General features: G+C 37.1%; 1 protein-coding gene across 3 annotated transcripts in view; it reads right to left on the bottom strand.

Moving 5' to 3' along the window:
- Window positions 1-20,320, bottom strand: part of Snx13 (sorting nexin 13) — a 119,154-nt gene extending 98,834 nt beyond the window's left edge. The window contains exon 1 of one of the 3 annotated variants that reach the window (XM_048339734.1): window positions 20,088-20,320. In XM_048339734.1, coding sequence (XP_048195691.1) covers window positions 20,088-20,099 — 12 coding nt within the window. In that variant the 5' untranslated portion in view covers window positions 20,100-20,320. The remainder of the gene's footprint in view (window positions 1-20,087) is intronic. The other 2 variants (XM_048339735.1, XM_048339737.1) reach the window with 2 other exon arrangements.
- Between the last annotated feature and the right edge of the window lie 2,558 nt (window positions 20,321-22,878).

Genomic DNA, 22,878 nt, shown 5'->3' with positions numbered 1-22,878 from the left:
AATAATACCTTCCTAAGACTCTACTGTTAGGTATGTGGCTAAGTTATGTGTACATAACACATCTGGAAACTCAAAATGGTACTTGAGGCACATGCTCACTTGATACACTATACCCTTCTTGTAAATTAAACCACCTTCTGCAGGTTTCTGATGAAGGAATAACTGTTCTAAAGCATTTGAAGGATTCCTGTCAGCTTTGGGAAGATTACTGTAATTTCTGCCTTGTTTTCTTGGCACCATCTGCCTTCTGGGAGGAAGCTTTTCACAAAATTAAGAATAAGGAAACACTTAGAACATCACACAATGATTTAAACACAATGTGGATAAAGCAGGACTCACTGACAGAGCTTTCCCATGTCAGCAGAGCTGTATAATGCACTTATGGGAGTTTAACACTTTTGTGTTTGAAATTTACTCTGATGTTTATACTTTTATTTTTATCCCATTTGGTCAAAACTACATAATAAACAATGAATAAGATGGTTTTCTATATTTCATCAAGGCCTAATTTTTTAAAATTAGAAACAATATACTATACATACATATTTCCCATTTCTGTATTTCATATCTTTTATTTAATGAAATGATACACTGAATACTACTTATGGACCACATGTAGTTCATTTGGTTTGTTATAGGCTACCCTTTTCTGGTAAAAATGAGGACTGATTCCTAGATGATTTGATATGTTGTTAACATTGAAGATATGTAATTCTCTGTTAAAAAGTATCAATCATTTTGCAGGTACTAAGCCTTTGACAAAAAAGCATAACTTGGCCAACTGCCAATGTCTTTCATGTATATTATAGATAGCTGCTGAGGAGGTAAAGATTAAAAAATCGCAGTTCAAGGCCAACCTGGGCAAAATGCTTAAAAGACATCTTCTCAACCAACAGCTGTACATGGTAGCAGGTACTTCCCACCCTCACCGCACCACCACCAGAGAAATTGATATCTGGAGGCCTCTGGTTCTAGGACAGCCCAGTCACAAAAGAAAAAAAAAAAAAGGTTTGTGAGACTCCCATCTCAAACAAAAAACTGGCATTCTGGTAATTACAGCATATTCAGACAGAGAACACATACGGAAGGATGGCAGGCCAGCTCAAAAATAACCAGAACAGGATTGGGAATGTGGCTTAGTGGTAGAGTGTTTGCCTACTATGCATGAAGCCCCCTGGGTTCGATTCCCCAGCACCACATATATAGAAAACAGCCAGAAGTGGCGCTCGGGCTCAAGTGGCATAGTGCTACCTTGAGCAAAAAGAAGCCAGGGACAGTGCTCAGGCCCTGAGTCCAAGGCCCAGGACTGGCAAAAAAAAAAAAAAAGCACAAAGCCCTGACTTCACTCCTTGTATCACCCCCAAACATGTTTTTAATATCACATTAAATACTGGTATTTATTTATAAATGTGATACTTTTAACATCACACTAAAAAACTAATAGGTTAATAGAAAATGTGCTAATCACTTTTGCAAGACCTAGTTAAATGTTTCTGTTCTCAAACCAACATCACATTTAAAAACCTAGCTAGTAACAGAAAATGTACCCATGTCCATTCTGCAAGACCTAATTAAGTTGTGCTGTTGTCAAAGACTTATTTTTTTCTTTAGCAAGTAATTTGGTGATGCTTACTTTATGATTCAAAAAAACAAAACAGCATACAGGCTTTCATAATGATGAAGGTCACTGTTCAGTAATCACTGGCCCAAAAATGGGAGACAGGACCTCTACCTAACCTATATGAAAGCATTAATTTTAAATTGCCTACAATACTAAATTATCATGAGGACTTTGACTTCATCAGTGGATCAACTGATGGGACTTATAATTTGATGGGCTTTGTGGGGGATGGAACCTTAGGAAGTAAGACCTGGCTGAAGGCAGTAGGTCCTTGTAGTTATGCCCTAAGGGCTACAGTTGGCCTCCAGTCCCTTTCTGACTTTGTCTCCTGTCTACTCACTTTAGCCACCATATTTCTCCACCACAACATTCTGCCTAACCACAGGCCCAGAAGTAACAAAGCCAAGTGATCATGAAGAAATCATGCCAAAAGAAATCTTTTAAGTTCATTTTCTCAGATATTTTGTTGCAGCAACAGAGAGCTAACTATACATTGGACTCAAAATTTAAGGACACTCAACAAAATAACTGTCAAGTCCAACCAACTACTGCAGCAAAGGTGGAGGAAAACAAGTCTCTGACATGCAATAGAAATCTATAAAAATCGCCTTAAGATATCAGAGGCAATTTCAGAACTGCTATTTCTTTTGACTATTGTCCATTTATGTTGTATAATAAGTAGACTGAATTTACTTTACCTCCAAAATCATTCCCAGAGACTCTAAGAAAATAAATACAAAGAAGGAAAATAAACAAAGGAACACAACACAAGAACACTCAGTTTGAAAGAAAGAACAAACCAACATCAAACTTAGTAATCACTGGAAAAGATGGTTAAATAAAACTGGTTGAAAACCAAGATGGATCAAATAAAAAATATTATCTCAATTTTTCTCTGGCTTATTTTATTTTTAAGTCAGCATGATGACATGGACCAAGAGGAGGAGGAGGAAAAGAAACTTAGCTGGGATACATAAAATATACAAACCCATTGTAAAATATACAAACCCATTGTGTAAAAACATGGTTTCACTTCAAAATGGCTTTTAATTTTATGTGGCCTGTAGTTTGTTTGTTTTTGGTTTGGTGTTGTGTTTTTTTTTTTTTGTTTTTTTGTTTTTTGCCAGTCCTGGGCTTGGACTCAGGGCCTGAGCACTGTCCCTGGCTTCTTTTTGCTCAAGGCTAGCATTCTGCCACTTGAGCCACAGAGCCACTTCTGGCCTTTTTCTATATATGTGGTACTGGGGAATCGAACCCAGGGCTTCATGTACACAAGGCAAGCACTCTTGCAACTAGGCGATATTCCCAGTCCCTGTAGTTTTATTTTTTAAGCACATAAACTCGAAGTAAGCCAAGCCCAAAGAAATGTACATTGCATGGTTTCCCTCATTTGTAATACTTAGAATATGTCTATCATATTCTTAGCAAGGGGTCACAACAGTCCAATTGCTAAGTGCATTTGACCATACATAATGAAGTATATCAAAATGAACTCCAAGAATTGAAACTAAGAGGCTCTCATGTTGTTTGCAGTTATTTCTCTTATTTTATTTTATTTTTTTTTTAGTTTTTGGTATCCTTTGTCTTGTATGTAAGTTTATTTGATCCATGGAAGGGAAAGGGAATCACAGAAACATCAGAACAAAGGATGAACTAATGCAACAATGTTACTCAGTAGACACTATATTAGAAATAAACTTTACAAGGGGGGAAGTGAACTGGGAGAAAATGAGGGTGGGAGTAACAGTGTTCAAAAAGAAATGTACTCATTACCTTACATATGAAACTCTAAACCTCCTGTTCATCACCTTTACGATAAATAATAAAAAAAAAGAAAAGAAAAGAAAAATATTGAGTCAGTATTTTTCTTCTGGATGAGAAAACCATTTCTAGAGTAGGATGGCTATTTACAGCTAACCCTTCTAAGCCTCTATGTCTTCATCTGTAAAACAGGTGGCGAAGAGATGATAGTCAAGGCAACTCACATTACGGTGTTCTGTATCAGTGAATTTATTTTTCCATTTCCTGGAGTTCATTTCATATTGTATTTTTAAAGAATTGTATCATATGTAAATGTACCTGAAAGGCAAAGCATGGTATGCTATAGTTAATATTCACAACAACACTGCTACAGGGAAGTCATTAGAAAGTTTACCATAATTCTTGCAAAAAATACAACTTATTGCAAGATTATAGTCTTCCAGCAATCTATATTCAAAGACAGAAATTAGAGAAGCAATTCACAGACAGAAATTAGAGAATCTATCCATAACTGAAAATAAATGAAGACATAATTTTAAAAACACAGAAAACCTAGAAGTCTGGATTCAATTACTTGTAGGTACTTTTCTAAATATCTTTTTTTCAGGATTTGACAAATATCATCCTATAGCTATCACTGACACTGACATCCTGTGCTTAGTATTATATACTTAGTATCTATTCTATTAAATGGTAATCCATATACACTTAAAAATCAAGTAAGCTATAAAAACAAGAGTCTCACATTCCAACATTCAGGTTAAACAACAGCAAAGCCAAACACAAAAATTCCACATTTTCCTCAGGAAGCTTTGTATGTCATCCAACATTACAAATGCTGTTATCATACAGTATGAAAGAAATAATTTTGGAGTCCTAAGGGAATGGCTCAGGTACCAGAGTACTTTCCTAGTAAGCAATGGTCCTGAGTTCAAACCCCAACACAAGAAGAGAGGGACAGAGGGAAAAAAGGAGAAAGGAAGAAGAATGAATTTTGGCCTAGAACCTTTATCAAAATGATCTCATTTGTCATACCCAAAGTCTTAATAGCATTCCTACCAATAGTCTAAATATGAACCTATAAAACTAAACTGAAAAAATATATCCCTAGATAACACAGACAATGCTCACACTGAATAGAATCCTTTAATGAGTACTCATTGAGTTGTTCTTTTTTTTTAAATGAGTAATAGTCATACCCACCTACACATCAAGTAAATCAATAAAAGCAATTTAAAAGCAGGAAAGTAAGATAAGCACCATTTAGTGTAGCTGCTCCTCAATTTTCATCTTGTTAACCACATCTAAAACTATGAATACATATGAAAAGGCATGTCAGAATCCAGCTATTAAAAGTATAGTTTTGATATACCCTAAGTCTCCATAACCCATCACAGGCTTCATGTACCTAGTATCACAGCCTCAGATTTCATAATTCAAACACAAATGAAATCAAGTAACTATATACAAAATTATCTAAATAAAAGGAATAAAGGCTTTAATCATAATGTTTTGCTCAGTAAAAGCACTTGGGTTTTAATTACTAGTTAAAATGACATACTATAATTATGTGAACGTCTTGTTTTCACTTAGCATACTACCTTACTACAAGCAGCTATTATCAAATTTACTATTTTACTACTTACATTATTCTGAACAAAAATAGATGGTAAATTTTTAATGATTTGAATTATTTCATTCAAAACTAATTTTATAGTTTTCATGCATAAGTAGGGTAGTTCTTAAAGTCTACACATGTTCTAAAAGCTTTATTTGTAAAATAAAAATAAATTTGAAATAATGTTCTGATGTTGATGATCTCATATTTCCAAGTTCAAAAATATAAAGTTATATGTTTATTTGATAAGATGGATTTCAACTTTTTCCTTTATTTCTTTTTTTTTGGGGGGAAGGGGAAAAGATCAGGGCGCAATATTAGGGACTGAAATAAGGGCCTCAGGAGCCCTATGACTTGGGCCAAGTCCCCACTGCTTATAGGATTAGTTGTTGACCAGACAGGGTATCACACTTTTTGCCTGGGCAAGCCTCAACATGCAATCATCCTACCTATAAGCTCCACATTATCTAAGGATTACAGACATAAAACACTATTCCTGATTTCTTTAATGAAATGGGAGAGGGAGTTCCTCACTAACTTTTGCCCAGGCTAGCCTCAAATCACCAGGATCTAGAGTAACTTAGATTACAAGCTTATGAACCGGAACTAGCTGTTAGGCCAAATATCAATTATTATAACAATTACAAATGTCCATTCCCATATACAGTTTATCCTTTAAGTAATTAAACCTAAATGGCCTATAAATTTCACTGTAATCCTCTATACTTAAAATTGTAATGCATAAATAAGAAAGAGTTTGACTTAAATAATAGGTAAAATTCTTTTGCTCTCTTTTTAACTCTATCCCATTTCTTATTAACTGAAATTAAAGTAAAACTTAACATTTATATTATCACCTCAAATTCAGAATGCAAGAAATGAACCAGACACAGCCCAATTTCCTTTTTAAGGAAAAGGAAATACATCTGTTCATGTACCTTAAAACGACTTAAGCATTTTAAAATCTCACTAGCCAGGCATTCCACATACAAATTAAGTCAGAAGGGTGAAAGACAGGAACCATGCATCAGAATTTCCAATGTGCAGCACAGTTAAAATAGGACACATAGTTTATAGAATAAAAGCAGATGATTCCAATCAACAGTCACATAAGTACTGATTCCCAAAACTCTACGTAATAATCATTTCACATAAAGCATTCTTCTTTATCTCATATATTGTTCAACAGTGATTTGTCTCAGCATGCACACTGATGAATTACTTTTAATATCACAAGTATTTCACCTCATCAACATTCACTGCAATTCTACTCTAGAAACTACAAGAGCATACTTTAGACCTTGTCTGGAGTGGGAAATGCAAACATAAACCATTTTATTCTTTTACTGAACACAATCTTAAAGTTCTAAATTAGTCATAGAAACTTCATCAATGTTTCATTGCCATTTCACTTCATCTACGTTTCATTATAATTTTTCTTTAGCCCACTTCTACATTCAACTTCCCTTTCTAGCTTGAACTTCATGATTCAAAATTTGAAAGGCTCTGATACCCAGTATCCTGATTTGTTGCATTATGTTAGAACTGCTGGGGGGGGGGGGGGGGCGGGAATATCCCGTAAATTCCATAGGCACTAAGTGCCGTGAGGACATAAACCATATGTTATGATGTTCGCGCCAAATAAGCCATATGCAACACAAAGATGGGCTCTAATAAGAACATATTGAATAAGTAAAAGGAAAACTCTAATCTTCTGATAAATAATCTAAAAATGTCTCTGTGGAAATAAAGTATTCTTTCTGCCTGTCTCAGGGATATATTTTCTGATAAGTAACTGGTATCCTAATACCAGGTTCTGCCTACCCTTGGATTCTGTGTCAAGTCAATTCACTGAGTAAAAAGTATTTACTGAGCTCAGATAAGTGAAGTATAAAAAGAAACAAAACTTAATGAAAATTTTAAATTATCAAATGAAAGGAAAATAATTATCTTCAAGAGTTTTAAAATATTAAAACAAAAATATGCCTGCAGATCCTCAAATTAGGAGAAAAATTACATAGTAGGAGAAAATATTAACATATCATTTATCTGACAATAAAATTTTTACTTAGAATATACAAAAAACTCTTACAAATTACAGATTAATAACTCACAAAACAGGCATGAGGGCTGAAGGTGTGACTAAAATGGTAGAGCACTTGCTTTAGTAAGCTTGATTACATTCACACTTCAGTACCACTACTACCAAAAGAGAAAAAAGTAAAGAAAGATCTGAATATAGCTTTCTCCAAAAATTAACAAACGGCTAATATGTTAGGCCTTAGGGAAATGTAAATGAAACAACTATGATAGTATACTTCCTACCCAGCAGATTGCTCATAAGTAATAATTGATCTGGAAGATATGAAGAAAACAAAACTATCCCACACTGTAACCCCTCTGTACATCACTTTGACAATAAATATTTAAAAAAATAAAAATTTCCTATTCTCCGTTTAAAAAAAAAGAATATAAAACAGTGCAGTCAACTTTTAAAAGTTTGTAGGTCCTCCGAGTTAGTTATGACTCTACAATTCCCTTCCTATGGAAATGAAAATATATGTCCACAAAAAACTTATATGAATGTTCATAGAAGCATTATTTTTAATATTCAAAGGAGCAAATAAATAGTCCATCAATTATTAAGATAATAAAATTATAATAAAGCCATATAACTAGGTGTTATTCAGCAAAAAAAGTAGTATGAAATTTTAATTCATGACAAAATATGGACAAACATTGACAAAAATACTAAGTGACAGAATTTACAAAATATCACATTTGCTACAATTCATTCATATAAAATACCCACAATAAGACATATCCATAGAGAAAAATCTACTCATAGAGACAGAACCTGAAGTTGGGGATAGGGGAGAATTAAGGGTAAGATATTTAGTTTGGAGCAATGCTTTCCATAACTTTTTGTGATGATGGGTGGAAGAGTCTGTAAATATCAGAAAGTCACTGACTTGTACACCTTAATTTGATTAATAATATATTATGCAAATTATAATCCAACAAAGTCACTTATTCACACATCTTTAGTACACATCTTTGGCCAATCAAAAACAAAACAACAAAATTTAAAAATTGAAAGAACTTTCAAAAACAAAAATGTCAGATTCCTGCATGCATATCATTCAGCTAGCTCAGTTGACCAGAAGCTCTTAGTTCCCTACACTATGTACAGTTGTACTTAAATCATTGTGTCATCTGCCCTTAATTTCCTGAAACTCCACTTCCTCTAAAAGCAAGGCAAAAGTTGACATACTTAATTTAAGTTGTAAAGTGGAAGTTAGGTACACTGTGTACAGCAATGAACTTTATGCATGTATTGCCAATTTTTCCTCAACAGGTCTCCTTGGAATCGTATTTCTGGATTACAAAGAATCTACTGTACCACTTACTAACAACACAGAGAGAAAAACACACACACGTATGTATATGTGGGGGGGTGCAGAATAGGTTAAAAGCAAATATATCAGAAGAAAAACACAGACTTCTGCAAAAAATATATATATATATACAAAATACTGAAAAAAATCTCAATTAGAATAAATTTATTTACTCAACAAAAAATTTCCATTCACAGTGTCCCTCTACCAAATTACAAAAAATTTATTACAGCAGCCCACTGGTGCAAAAGCTAAATAAAACAGGCTAAAGTCATAAATGATGCCATTTATACCTCATTCACACAGAACTATAAAAATACAAGAGTGGGACTTTCAGTATTTACAACTCTTAATGTAAACTTTGCTCCATTATAAACCAAAGAGATATCAAACCAACAAAAATTTACCACAGTAGAAAAAGATTTTTCAGCAGCACTGATGGCTCATGCCTGTAATCCCACCTACTTAGAAAGCTGAGATTTCAGGATCACGGTAGAAAGCCAACCCAAGAAGTCCCTTAGACTCCTATCTCCAACAAAAAAATAGTAGAAGTGTGAGTGGAGCAGTAGAGTGCTAGCCTTGACAGAAAAACCCATAGGAGAGCAGGAGGCCTTGAGTTCAAGTCTCAATAACAGCACACATACACAACAAGGTATATTTTTGAATACACAGCACAGCACTGAGAACTTGCCCATCTTCTACTCCATCATCTTTCTTACAAAAAAAAAGAGGAATTCTCTAAAGAACAGAAAAATTAGTGTCATTTATTAAAAATTTACTGCTGTCCAGACCACTTTAAAATATATTTAATTCTGACAATTTTAGGCAAAACTTGTATTACTCAGTATATTCTACAGATGTAAAAGAGAAAAGACGTAAAACTTGAACATGAACTAAGCTTAATTTTTAAAACTAAGAAGCATGTTCTTGACTATTCTTTACTAAGATTCAGAAACTTCAAATTGTTGGAGGAAACTGATCCTTAAAATCATTGACTGTTTCATGTTTCAGTCTTCAAGCCAGAGACAGACAGAAAAGTGAAGACAGGGAAAGAGGAAAGAGGTCTAGGGAGAGAGACGGAAATAAATGAGAATTTGATGTAGATTTTCTAGGTACTAAGGCAACTTTTAAAGTATGTTCTAGGGTTGGTATAGATTCAGAGACATTTCCATTAGATTAAAAAAAATCTTGATTCAAAAAGTACTCTAAGTTCCTCTTCACTCTGGGCACTGGTGGCTCAAGCCTGTAATTCTAACTATTCAAGAATCTGAGGTGTCAGGGTCTCTGAAGCTATCCTAGGCAAACAAAGCTAAGCAATTCTTCTCCAATTAACCATACAAATCTTGAACTGGGGGTGCACCAACCTTGAGCCAAAATTTTAAGGAAAACAAGATGCCCTGAATTCAAGCCCCAATATATGTACAAAAAAACAAAAACTTTTTCAGTCAAAATTTCTAAAAAGATGAACAGTGTTCATGAAACTTAGTAACATAAATTTAGGCCAGAGTGATATAAGGAAATTATAGCTGGCTGTGATATTGATATAAGGAAAGATAGACAGATAAGACAGACAGATAGATAAGACAGACACACAGACATACAAGACAGACAGATGGCATTCTATTTATTCAGCTTGTAAATTTACAATGAAAAACATTTTAAATCCATAAATTAAGTACAATATAAAAATTCAAAGTTATATTTCCTATTATTTTCAATTTATCTGAGGCCTGAAAACTTGGGAGTAAAAAATGACAACACACCACAGGCATTCAGACATAAAGACAGAAGCAAGGACAAAAAGACACAAAGCAACAGTGACAAGGAAGAAAAACAATATAGAAAGGAAAAGAGACAGACAGAGATTCACCCACAAAGGACCACGATGGAAAAACCTCCAGCTAAGTAAAAAGTCATTGTATTAGGGACATGTACATCCTTGAGAACAACAGTTTATTATATTAGTACATGAGCCAAAGCAAATGAAATTATTTATATGCTTAAAACTTACAATTTCAATATCTATAACCACAAATTTTGTTTGTAATAACTATTACCCAGCACAATTAATATGAATAAGATATATACTTATTTAAAGGAGAGGGGAAAGGTTTTTCATCTTTTTGTTCCCTAGACCAACCAAAAAAATACTTAAATTATAACATACCCAAGTCTGATTTTTCTAATACTTTTATATAAATGTTGGGTTACTTGACACAAAACTTCATCAAACCGGTAATCACAAGTACTTTTCATGGGAAAAAATAACAGCATTTTAAAACCATAATATGGAAGTATACTTTTTCCTTTCACTTCATCTACACTATAAAACTTTAGTAGCCATAAGAAACACAGTGGTTAGCCAACACTTCATGATCAATTCATATTACACATGTGTCATCCTCTTGATGTCCCCTGAAATTCAGTGTAAGCCTAATTCCTAGCATTCACTTCAGAAATGCAGCATAGATAGCAAAAACTGAGAAAGTACGAAACAAATCATCTGAGTCAGAGGATTGGTCCATTCAAGATTTTAAAACTTCGTCAATGAAACAAAGCCAGAAAATAACTTCAAATACTAAAGTCTAAGTTTCAAAAATAAACCATTCTCTATTTACCAGAAGGAATGATAAAAGATCCTAGTACTTACTGTTACTGTGGGAATGTAGCACCTTATTAAATTTATAATTTTAATTAATACTCAAAACCTTACAGGGTACTACTAATAAGCCTATAAGTCTATGACCTTTCCAACAACAAAAAATGCTTGGAAGCAACAAAACTTAGATTCAACTCCAAGTAATATGACAAAAGCCATCACTCTTAACCAGATGTGTACACACATCTTAGAAAATAAATATTCCATTTGTGATACAGAAAAATTAACACAGTCCCTATACAAAGATAATCCACTACCAGAGCAGTAAATTTTGCTTTCAGGCATATGCTTTTGAGTGTTCTGAGTTGTCAGACATTAACCTCTAGAGTTTTTTGAATCATAAAATACACTCTCAGTAAGTCACAAAATATTGTCAAAGCCTATTGGTTTTTCTGAAATTTTTTATAGCTAACACACACTACTTTTAACATATTTTCTTTATCATTGTTGTGTTACAACTTTTCCAACTTCCCTCAAAGCCCATTTCTTTTTCCTAACATAACCAGATCATACCACTACAACATTTTAAGTATTAAACAGATAGTTGTTGTAAGGGGGAAAGATCAGGTGTAAGTAACGTAGCTGCTTATATTAATAAATGCAGGATAATTAAGGACAAACAAGATTTGTCAACGGGGTGGGGGGGGCGAAGGCTATAAAAAATTTAGGAAGAGAACTCTAGTGCAAATAGTAAAGTATATATAGCCTGGAGAAATACTGAGTAACATAATATCCTATATTGAAATTGGATCACTATTTCCTGAGATTAATATAAAAACTGAATTTATGTGAAACTTTATTCCATATTTAACTCTTCCACCAAAATGCCATTTCAATCAGTTTTATAACTTCTAGCTTCAAAAGATGGTGAGTACGAAGGGCATTCTCCATACACTCATGTTGTCGCACAACTCACATCCCAAAAGAAAAGTCACAATACAAAGCACTGCACATTTATCTTAAGCCAAATCAAAGGCAGGTTAAAAATAGGCTCAGGTTTCAAAGGCAAAACTAATTCAGGATTAAAGGCAGGAGCATCCAAGGATTCTTCAACAACACACATCTAAGATCCAAAGGAAAGCTGGATTCTCAGATGCATGAGATTCAAAGGGTTTCTCGGGAAACTGGAAAGAACAGTGCAATACTATCAACAACGGTGAACTATTCCAGCTGATATCTAGAGCTAACAAGTATATACCACCATGATTCCAGCCTATTCATCTGATTCAATTTTAACCACTTTTTGCAGTGTTGAAACAAACCAAAGCTGTCCATATGATTTCAAAGTTCTCACCCAACTATTTAAGACAATGTCTTAAATATTTTTAATATCTAAAATATTCTTAAATGTTTAAACTTCATAGTAACAAAAATTAAGACTGACCCTGAAATGGAAGGTTAATTCCAGATTATTGCCAAGAGGAAATATTTGATGGGCTGAAATACTTCATTTCAAACAAGTTTAAAAAGCCATAAACTAAGAACTTCACTCAGAGAAAGATGTAAAGTCATTTAGCTTTACCATCAAATGATTAGTTAGTGGCTAGCCCTATAAATTCTCTCCTGACAGAGTCTAGCTTCTCAAAGTTCATGCTCCCTCCCTTTCTTACTATGCAGCTAAGGCCTAAAGCAATCATCCTTTTCTCTACAGCTAAACTAGAAACTACATAAATGCTAAGTAAGCATGACTTCTACATCTAGCAATAATAAAGACATAAAGTATCCTTCATAATTTGCTGAACCCTAGATACATGCCTGCCGTTTAATATTACTAGATGAGCTGCCATACATCTTGCAGTGGCCCTTTGATGCACAACTGCCTTAAATCCTTAAAGCTACTTATTTCCTACTCTGAAATTTAACCTTTATTTTCTCAAAAAGAGTAAAACTGGGCTGGGGATATAGCCTAGTGGCAAGAGTGCCTGCCTCGGATACACGAGGCCCTAGGTTCGATTCCCCAGCACCACATATACAGAAAACGGCCAGAAGCGGCGCTGTGGCTCAAGTGGCAGAGTGCTAGCCTTGAGCGGGAAGAAGCCAGGGACGGTGCTTGGGCCCTGAGTCCAAGGCCCAGGACTGGCCAAAAAAAAAAAAAAAGAGTAAAACTATTTTATAAATTTGTAGCAATTAGTATTATGTCACTTTTAATGACAAACATAATGCAGTATGTGCCTTTATAAATTTCTATGGAAAACTTCATCAAACTTTGGAGCAAAGGGCTGGAGAGGAGAGTGTTGCTAGGGGTAGAGGACTAGACTAGCAGGCAGAAGGCCATGGGTTCCATCTTCAGTACCACAAAATAAACAAATGCAAGAGTATTTTAAAAAAAACAATAACACTTTATTCTAAAGTTTGACATGCTATGGTCTTATACACTGTTACTGCCCTACTTTCTCAAGTCCCGAGGATAATAGTGAAAATGTAAAACCCATCTTTTAATGTTTCAAAACACTGCTTGTTAAAAAATACACATGTCTGACATAGAATTGTAGGAATTTACACAAATGTCATATATATTTGCTTTTGCTTGCAATTTAATTAATTATTTATCTTGAAATAACTAGCTTGCTGCTAATCAGAAGTGTTGGAGCAACAGGTATACCCAATAGTCAGGTATGGTGGCACCAACACTAAGGGTAGGAGGATCATGAATTCAAAGCTCACCTGGGCTAAACAGTGAGAAGCTAACCAGCAAAAAACAAAAAGGTATATGTGTGTTGAGTAAATAAGACATAACAAAAATAATTACTCAGTATACAGTCACTTATACCTTTCTCAAAAATTTGGAATAGAACAAAAACTGAAAAATCCTTTAAATTTCCTGAAAAGCATATATCATTATTATTAGCAAACAAAGGATATCTTAAATACAAAGAACTCATATAATGGCAGAAAATATTTGCAAACCAAACAACTGATAATAACATCTGTACTCATAATATGACTTATGGAATTATAACCACTTTGTAAAAGGCGAAAGATTTAGTAAAAGGCGAAAGATTTTTATAACCACTTTGTACAACTACTTAATGGTAACAATTTTTAAAATACAAAAGCAAAACAAAATACACAAAAACTAATGATTCGGGCTGGGAATGTGGCCGAGTGGTAAAGTACTCGCCTCATATACATAAAGACCTGGTTTCGATTCCTCAGCAACATATATATAGAAAAAAGCCAGAAGTGGCGCTGTGGCTCAAGAAAATAATCCATTTTAAAATGGGAATAGAACATGAGCAGACATTTCTCTAAAGACAACAAGGAACTGACATGATCTATACGTAAATAGAGGAATTCTTATGTATTTTTGGTGGTAACACGAATGGAAATGATATGTTTCAAAAAAGCTAGGAATAGAGCCAGGTGCTGTGGATTCATGCCTGTATTCCTAGCTACTCAGGAGGCTGAGATCTGAGAGTGGAGGTTCAATGCCAGCCCAGGCAGGAGTGCCTCTGAGTTCTTATCTCCAATCTACTACTACTACAACAACAAAGCCAGCAGTGTAGCTGAGGTTCAAGTGGAAGACCCTTGAGGAAAGGAGCTCAAAATAAGTGCCCAGGCCCTGAGTTCAAGCCTCAGGACTGTTAAAAAAAAAAAAAAAAAAACTAGGACACTAGAAATAGAATTAACATATGATCCCCCAATCCCATCTTTGGGTACACATTCAAAATATTAATGTAAATATGTCAAAGGAGTATCTACATTTCTCTATGCATTGTGGCATTATTCACAATAACCAGATATGGACAAAACCTAAAGGTCCATCAACAGATGCACAGAGGAACTTTGTTACAATATAGGAAAACATTATGTTAAGTAAAATATCCCAGGCAAAGAAAGACAACCTTAGGATCTCACTTATATGCAGAGCTAAAAAGCTGAACTCAAAATATAAAAAGAAAATTATTCCCAAAATCTATAGGAAAAAAAAATAAAAATTGTCAAAGGTTACAAAGTTTCAGACAAACTGGAGAAAATTTGAGATCAATGAAAAACAGTAACTACTGTCAATGACAACATATTTTAGTAACTAAATTTCTAATGTCACATACAAAACCTGGTATGTGGGGCTGGGGATATGGCCTAGTGGCAAGAGTGCTTGCCTTGTATACATGAGGCCCTGGGTTCGACTCCCAAGCACCACATATACAGAAAATGGCCAGAAGTGGCGCTGTGGCTCAAGTGGCAGAGTGCTATAGCGCCTTGAGCAAAAAGAAGCCAGGGACAGTGCTCAGGCCCTGAGTTTAAGGCCTAGGACTGGCCAAAAAAAAAAAACAGCCTGGTATGTTATTTGACTTCACTTAATCATTTCATATTGGATGTGTATTTCAAAACATCACACTGTACCATAATGTATAAAATTATTATCAATATAAAATATTAATAAAAATATTGAAGAAGTTAGCAATATTCAACTTGTAGTCAAAGCATGCCAACCAATGCTATGTGTGGAGTGGCAAACAGGACTCATTTTAGATTGTGTTCTCTTTAAAAATTCCTTCCCATACCTCTTAACATCCTTTGAATACCAATGAACCTAAGGACTTCTTGTTAAGGTTAGAGGCCTTTACAGTGTCACTAATTAATAATTAAATAGTTTAGGTAGTTTGAAGATTCATCCATCTCAAGAGTAATTTCATTATGAATATATTAATCAAAAAAGCAAAACATACTATTTTACACAATTTATTCTGGGCAAGACTCGTGTGTGTGTGTGTGTGTGTGTGTGTGCGTGTGTGTTTTAAAAAGAACTCTAGAATTTCAGAGACCATCCCTGGTGGACAACTCATCCATTATACTTCAGAATTTCCCAAAATGAAATATAAACAAGCTTTCTATGGGTAAACAATTTTACAAAATATTGCAAATTCCATCACTTTCTTTGTAAGTAAGTCACCACCCATCAAAAGTAAAACTGCATACAGAAAAAAGCCTAATTTTTCCTTAGACAAATATCCTCCAAGTTCATATGAACTTAAAACCTTTTCATCCCTTAACAACTATAAACCTCAGATTTCTAAAAGCACTGCAAGCTGTGCCTTTTCCCATATTTTAACCTCAAAATCAACAATCAATGTTAATTCTCAAAGGCAAGACATTGGAAATAACACAAATATAAACTATTGTTAAGATTCGTTTAATCTTCCACATATACAACTAATAACTTTATATAATAATTACCATTTAGTGTGTGTGTGTGTGTGTGTGTGTGTGTGTGTGTGTACAGGGGCTTAAACTCAGAGGGGGAGAGAAGGGGTCCCAAGTTGAGTCATAAGCTATCAGCACCTGGCATAGTCATGCCTCCACACTGGAACCAATTCACCCTATTTTTCTTTGACTTTTGTAAATTTTTTTGTAACAGTCCTGGGGCTTGAATTCAGGTCTTGGGACCTGTCCCTGAGCTTTTTGGCTCAAGGCTAGTGCTGTACCACTTGAGCTACAGAGTCATTTTTCCAGCTTTCTGGCATGATTAATTGGAGATAAGAGTGTCACTGACTTTCATGCCTGGGTTGGCTTTAAGCTGTGATCCTCAGATTTCAGCCTCCTAAATAATTAGGATTACATGTATAAGCCCCTGGCCCCAATCTCATTCTACTTCCATACCCTAAGTTCTCAGTAATAAGTTCTCAGAATTGTAATCCTAATACATCAACAAATGTTTTTTAAAGTGTGTTAATGAAAATTTGTTGAAAATGTTTCATAATATTCTAATGCTATAAAAATTCAGGCAGACAAATTCTCAAATTAAAAAAAGACATGGCATGCCATGTCTTATTTTTGATAGACAAGGTTTACTGTTACTAAAGAGGGGGAAAAATAAGAGTAGACAGTAGGTGAATATAAAACAATTTTCACATATATTACAGCAAAATTTCTGCCAAGTGTTATAGAAAAATCACTGAGCCAGGCAGCAGTGACTTACACTTGTAATCCTAGCTACTCAGGGGGCTGAGATCTGAGGATCATGATTCAAAGTCAGCCTGGGCAGCAGGAAAGGCCATGAGACTCTTATCTCCAATTAACCACGAGAAAACTGAAAGTGGCCCTGTGGCTCGGTGGTAGAACACCAGCATTGAAGGAAAAAGCTCATAGACAAAGCCCAAGCCCTGAGTTCAAGTTCTACAACAACAATCACTGAAACTAGGAAGTTCTTTAAAGGGACAAAGACAGAAGGAAAAAACAACTTAACTGGACATTCCAAATACATCACTTAAATATGGAAAAATTAAAAAGACACAAACTAGCAAGTTGTCAGAGTAATTCAATTACATTTTTTAAAATTTTTACATACAAATTAAAGCCATAGAGTTAAAATGAGAACTATGTAACTACATCTACACTTTCAATTCACACTAGTTGACATTTAGTCTGCTCATTGAGCAACTGTCTCTTTCACCTTAAAATAGTCCTTAATGGATAATTCAAATGGCTTCTCTTTCTGATAAGGTTTCAAATAAAGATATATTTTAAAAATAAGGGATTGAAAAGCTAAATATGAGTGTTAATCATTTCTGCTATAATCTATGTATTTAATATCCCTACCTCGGTTTTAGGGGAAAAGCCCTAAATAATATTCACCTACAGGAAAAAAAATAATTGGGTTATTGATATTCAACTACAAAAATGTACTATGTCATATGATGTTATATGTTATATTATGTTAAACATGCTCTTTTAACTTTCTGAACCTGTTTTTTCATATAGCAAATACAGATATCACTGATCATAACAGTAAAATACAAAGTTTGCATCATTATTTTCTGAGCACAGAAAATACTTCCTGAATACAACTCACATAAAACCAGGAGAATCTTTCATAGTGCCTCATATTATTTGTATATATAGATACTTGGTGAGAATTAAATCTCACTAAAACCTGATGATCTAAGCAATAAAAGACAAAAAGAAAATCCACACGGCTATTTTTATCAACAGATAGTGAAATTTGTATATAAAATATGTTTAAGATTTAAGAAACAATGAAGACTTAAAAAGAAATAAAGTGTAATGTAATGCTGGCTTTTCAGTTTTGCCTACTGACAATATTCAGACAAGGAAGTAGCATATTCTAAGATCTATCAAGGCAACCTAAAACTGCTAACAGAAAGGCAGCTGAGCAAAATGGTCAGTATTCTGTAGAGGAAATGAGATTACAGTTTCAACTGTGTCACCAACTTGTTTGACCTTGGACAGGTCTCTGTGCTTCAGTTTCCTAATCTATAAAATCCCTGCTGAAAGTCAGAGATGACATCCAAGTACAACTCAATCTGGGTTTCCATGGAAAGGCAATCCAAAGTTGTAGTTAATAAAATAGCTCTGTGGCAACTGCCAACCTGAGAACCCTGGCTGTGACACTTACAAACCTGTACAATGTACACACAAGGCACCAAAGTACAGCTCACTACTGCTCCCAAGACTTTACTGACACAGCAAGTTATAGAAAAACACAGACATCTATAGTATTTAATCTTTCCAAAAGAAGACACTACTATTGGATTACACTATTTTGACGATCTTTATCAAAAGATTATTTCATGATATACAGTAGATACCACAGAAAAATAAGACTTACCATCCTCACCAAAACACAACACTTCAGGTAAAAACAGAACTGCTACTTACATCTTTCTCTTTTAAACCTACTACTTCTGACAACAGAATCATATAACCACAGTCCCTAGCAAGAAAAATTAACTCTGGAATTAAAAAAAAAAACTTGAACTCGGAAATACAGAGTGAACTTCTACCTACTGGAAATGCACAGATCCGAAGTAATAATCAACCAGTAGGGATTTACCCGATGTACTACCACACCTTGCAATGGTTAAGTACACCCAAGGATGACGTTTCTCAGAGCTGACCAAGTCGCAGGGACTTGGAAAATGAAGTGTAACATTGCTTTTGACACAAAAGGTACTCATCCACAATTTGTTTCCTTTTGGACACATATGGGATATTTCCCATTGTAAATGAACTGTCCCGCTCGGTAGGAGACAGTTCAAAACTAAGAGGGTTAGCCCACAAAGATGCCCAAACCAGTCCCTCCCACCAGGTTCCTCAAAATCCTTAAAGTGAACCGTTTAGAGGAACACATTTTATCAAATCTACAAACTTCAGCACTTTACATCCAATTGACTCCACACTTGCAGGATTCAGTATACAGTGCTCTGTTTACTTGGGTTAAGTAATTAATTGCACCAACTTAGTTCCTCTTAAAGTAGTAAAAGGCAAACTCCACTTCTTCAAAAATCTGTGCTTCTTTTTCCTTTTTGTCTTGTTTTGTTTGGTTTGCAATGGACAGTCGACAGGAGGAAAGGGAAACTGACTGGCTCATCATTGTTGCCCTACTTCTTATTTCAGAGCTAAAGGGGAAAACTGTTCCTCAAAGAGTAGCAAGGAAAGGACGTGGGGGGGTGGGGGAGAGGAGGGCACAAGCAAACACTATAAGGGCAGATCCTAAGCAAAACTTTATGAATTGCCACGATGTATAAGGGAAAGGTGAGGGGACGAGGGGGAGGGAGTAGGTACGACTGAACCACGCCAGGGGCAGCCAAAGGTAAGAAAAGGTCCACTTCACCCAAGTCAAGTGTTTGGAGGGGAGAGGGGTGGATAACAAACCTTCTGACCCAGGGACAAACCCCCATCCAGGATGCTGCTGCCCGAGCGAGCGCCGGGTTGGGAGGCCCTGGAGCCTCGGGACCCGACCCAGGGGGACCTCGGTCAAGGCGGAGCAACCAAGGCTGCCACGGAGTTGGGGGGACACCGAGGGTGAGGAAGGGTCCGCCGGCGGACCGAAGCCCCGACCCCAGCGGCTTCGGAAGGGTGCGGAAGACGAGGCGCGAGCAGCCCGGGGTGCTGACTCCGGGTTGGAAGAGAGCACTTGTAGGAGCCCCGCCGTTGCTAGGGCTCCGAAGCTCGCGGTGGAGGGCCGGGGCCCGGGGACTGAACGGCGAAGCGACGTTCCCCGACGGGCCGGCGCCAGCCCCTTCCCGGCACCGCAGGTAAACACCGGCCGGCGCGGCCGCTTACCTCCGTGGACATTATTACACCCCGGGGAAGCGAGGTCCTCCCTAGCCTCGCCGCATGGCCACAGCCGTAGCAGCAGCGAAAACTGCCCGGGCCGCTGCCAACGGCGGCAGCTGTTCCTTCAATCCTTTCCCGGGCGGCGGCTCTACTCGGCTTCGCTGGCTTCCCCACGGCCCAGCGGCTTGCGACGGACGCGCCGCCATCTTGGAAGAGCGACGTCCGCGTCTCCCCGCGACGTGAGTTCCCATTGGTCGGCGCGGACGCCGGCGTCTCGTGACCGTCTCCATGGCGCCGGCGCGCGGGGGACGCGGAGGCGGGCGCTGGGTCGCCGCCACGGCGCTGACGGCAGGGTCCTCGGGACCCGAGATCCGGGACGACTTGGCCCCGCTGGGAGCAGAGGAGAGAACCGGGGCTGGGGTCGCGCGTGACCCGGCGTGCGCCTCCACGGGGGTCGCTCGTCCTCCGCCACCCGTCCGGGTCGGCCAGCTTTGAAGAAGTCCGAGAACGGCCGAGGCCGAGACTTTGATTGAGGGCCCTTCGGATCTCGCGCGTCTCCGGGATCTGGAGGCCAAATTTCGGCAGAGAAACCTCCATCTCGCCTGCTCCCGGCCCCGCGGGGACCAAAGACCAGGCTTGCGGGGGGGGGGGGAGGTTGGGGGGCGATGATGGGCTTCCTTCTCCTGGGCTTCTGTCTCTCTGTCTCTCCCCCCCCCCCCCGAAACTTTGTCAGATTGTCAGAAAGTTTCCTTTGTCCCTACTAGAGCTCACTGAGTTCTTTCCTGGGGTGCCGGACAGGTTGTGTGTGTTGGGGGGGGGGGGGGGGGAGGTGATCTGGGCGTATCGGCTTTACCCTGAGGCCAGCCAGCCCGAGGTAGGACGTTGGGCATCTGGTGATTGGCCAGCACCTGCTGCATGACCCACGAGGGTTTCTAGTTTGGGTGGTTGTTTTGTTTTTTTCTCTTCGAATAAAGAGACCTTTAAGGTCAATCAAGGCAGCCGTCGCTCGTTAGCTGTAACGGTGTCTTTGGTACTAGTCATTGGTGTTGCAGGAGTTTGAATGGCTGTTGTGTGCTCAGATGCCCCAGGGCTCTCCTGCCCAGCGCTGTTTGGGTGGTCCTGTGAGGAACTTCCCCTCACCCTCCCCCCCCCCCCGCCCTGGTGGACGTAGTTCCGACCTCATCACAGTCTCCAAGTGCACCCTACATTAGAAAAGCCTCCAGACAGACGGCCCTACCACTTCATCCCATCCCCACAACAATTAACAAAAAAAACTCCTTTTGGAAAAGTATCCTCCACTGGAATTTTTTCCCCTTAACAACGGTCTTACTTTGCTAGACTTAGTTTAAGAATTTAGTCTCAAATTGTCAAAAAGATAAGTAAAGGTATTACAAACTTGGTATATATCTATTCTCTTGGGTCCTGATCAAGAAAAAAGAGAGAGGCTCATCTAAAGCATCAAGCATACGTTGCAAAAAAAAAAAAAACTGACTTTTCTCCATTTAACTAACTGCAGCGAAACTTTTGCTGCTTTAACCTACATTTTATACATAATTGCTAGACCAACAAAACTCTTTTAACTTTTGCAATACAGTAAAATATATTACTGGCATAAGCAGACTATAAATAGGAAGTAAGACTGGAAAATACAACTTGTACTTCAGTGTTGAGGGAATTCAAGAGATATCAGAAACAACAAGGAACTTGGAAAAAGATACTGTTTCAACCTGTAAACAAGAAAGCAGAGAAGGTAGCTCATTAATATTTTATAAGATACCAACAAGTAAATTCAAACTGTAACAAATATCTAGCCTGAATGTTATTCTAACTTTATTCTCTTTATCTTTTTCCCTTTCCAAAAGCAACACATTTCGCCTATTTTGAAGGTAGTTCAGTATGTTAAATGAAGGTATAACTTGAGGTTTGAACAAGCCTATGATATGATGTGGGTATGTTAATATTTGGAAATTTGTAAAGCTAAGAGCAAGGTACAATCACTAGCCCTTCCAATAGCTTCCCAGTTTTCTCAAAGTCCTTTCTGCAACCTGAAAGCCCTGTGCTGGTTGGCCTCTAGTGTCCTACCCCACCCCCACCTCTCTGACCTTATTTGTGCTAAGAAATTTTTTCCAGTTGCACAGGCTGGCCCTCTGCTCCTGTAACAATAGGCATCCTCTTGCCCTGAGACCTTTGCACAGTCTACTATCTCTATCTGGAAAGATCTTTCCACCAAACACAGACTTGGTAGCCTACTCTAATCATCCAGTTCAAAACACTGCCCCTCCCCTAGTACCTTCCTACTTTCCTTTAGGTTTGTTTTTTTTTGTTTGTTTTTCTTGGTAGTTACACCTCCAAAGGTAATTACTATTTTCTTATCAATCTTCCACTGAAATGTAAGCCCCATGAGGATTCTTATGCTTATTTGGTGATCTTTCTCTTGTCTCTAAAATACTACAGTACTACATGGTTATTACCAACTCTGTATGCCCAGTAAATGTTTCCTGTGGATGGGAAAATCATTTCCTAAATGGTGACATGAAGAAGACCTAATAAAACGTCTTAAAAATAAAATCCTTTGTGTTGAAAATTAAATTTCTGAAAAAATTAGACATTGAGATATTCTGTGTTCTTACAGTAACATGAGTCTAGAATGCTAGGAAGTTAATGACAGAATTGTGAGTTATGCCTTTCTCTACCATTTTGAAGAGTTGACAGTTGAAGTTAATTTGCCAGCAAGGGAGGAAACACAGTAAGGTGTGCTGTTTTAGAAAGCTATAAAAATAGATGTATGTAATTAATT

This window comes from Perognathus longimembris, chromosome 2, assembly GCF_023159225.1.
Source record: "Perognathus longimembris pacificus isolate PPM17 chromosome 2, ASM2315922v1, whole genome shotgun sequence".
Lineage (NCBI taxonomy): Eukaryota > Metazoa > Chordata > Mammalia > Rodentia > Heteromyidae > Perognathus > Perognathus longimembris.
The sequence above is the reverse complement of the archived record's forward strand: the minus strand, read 5'-3'. Positions and strand labels throughout refer to the sequence as shown.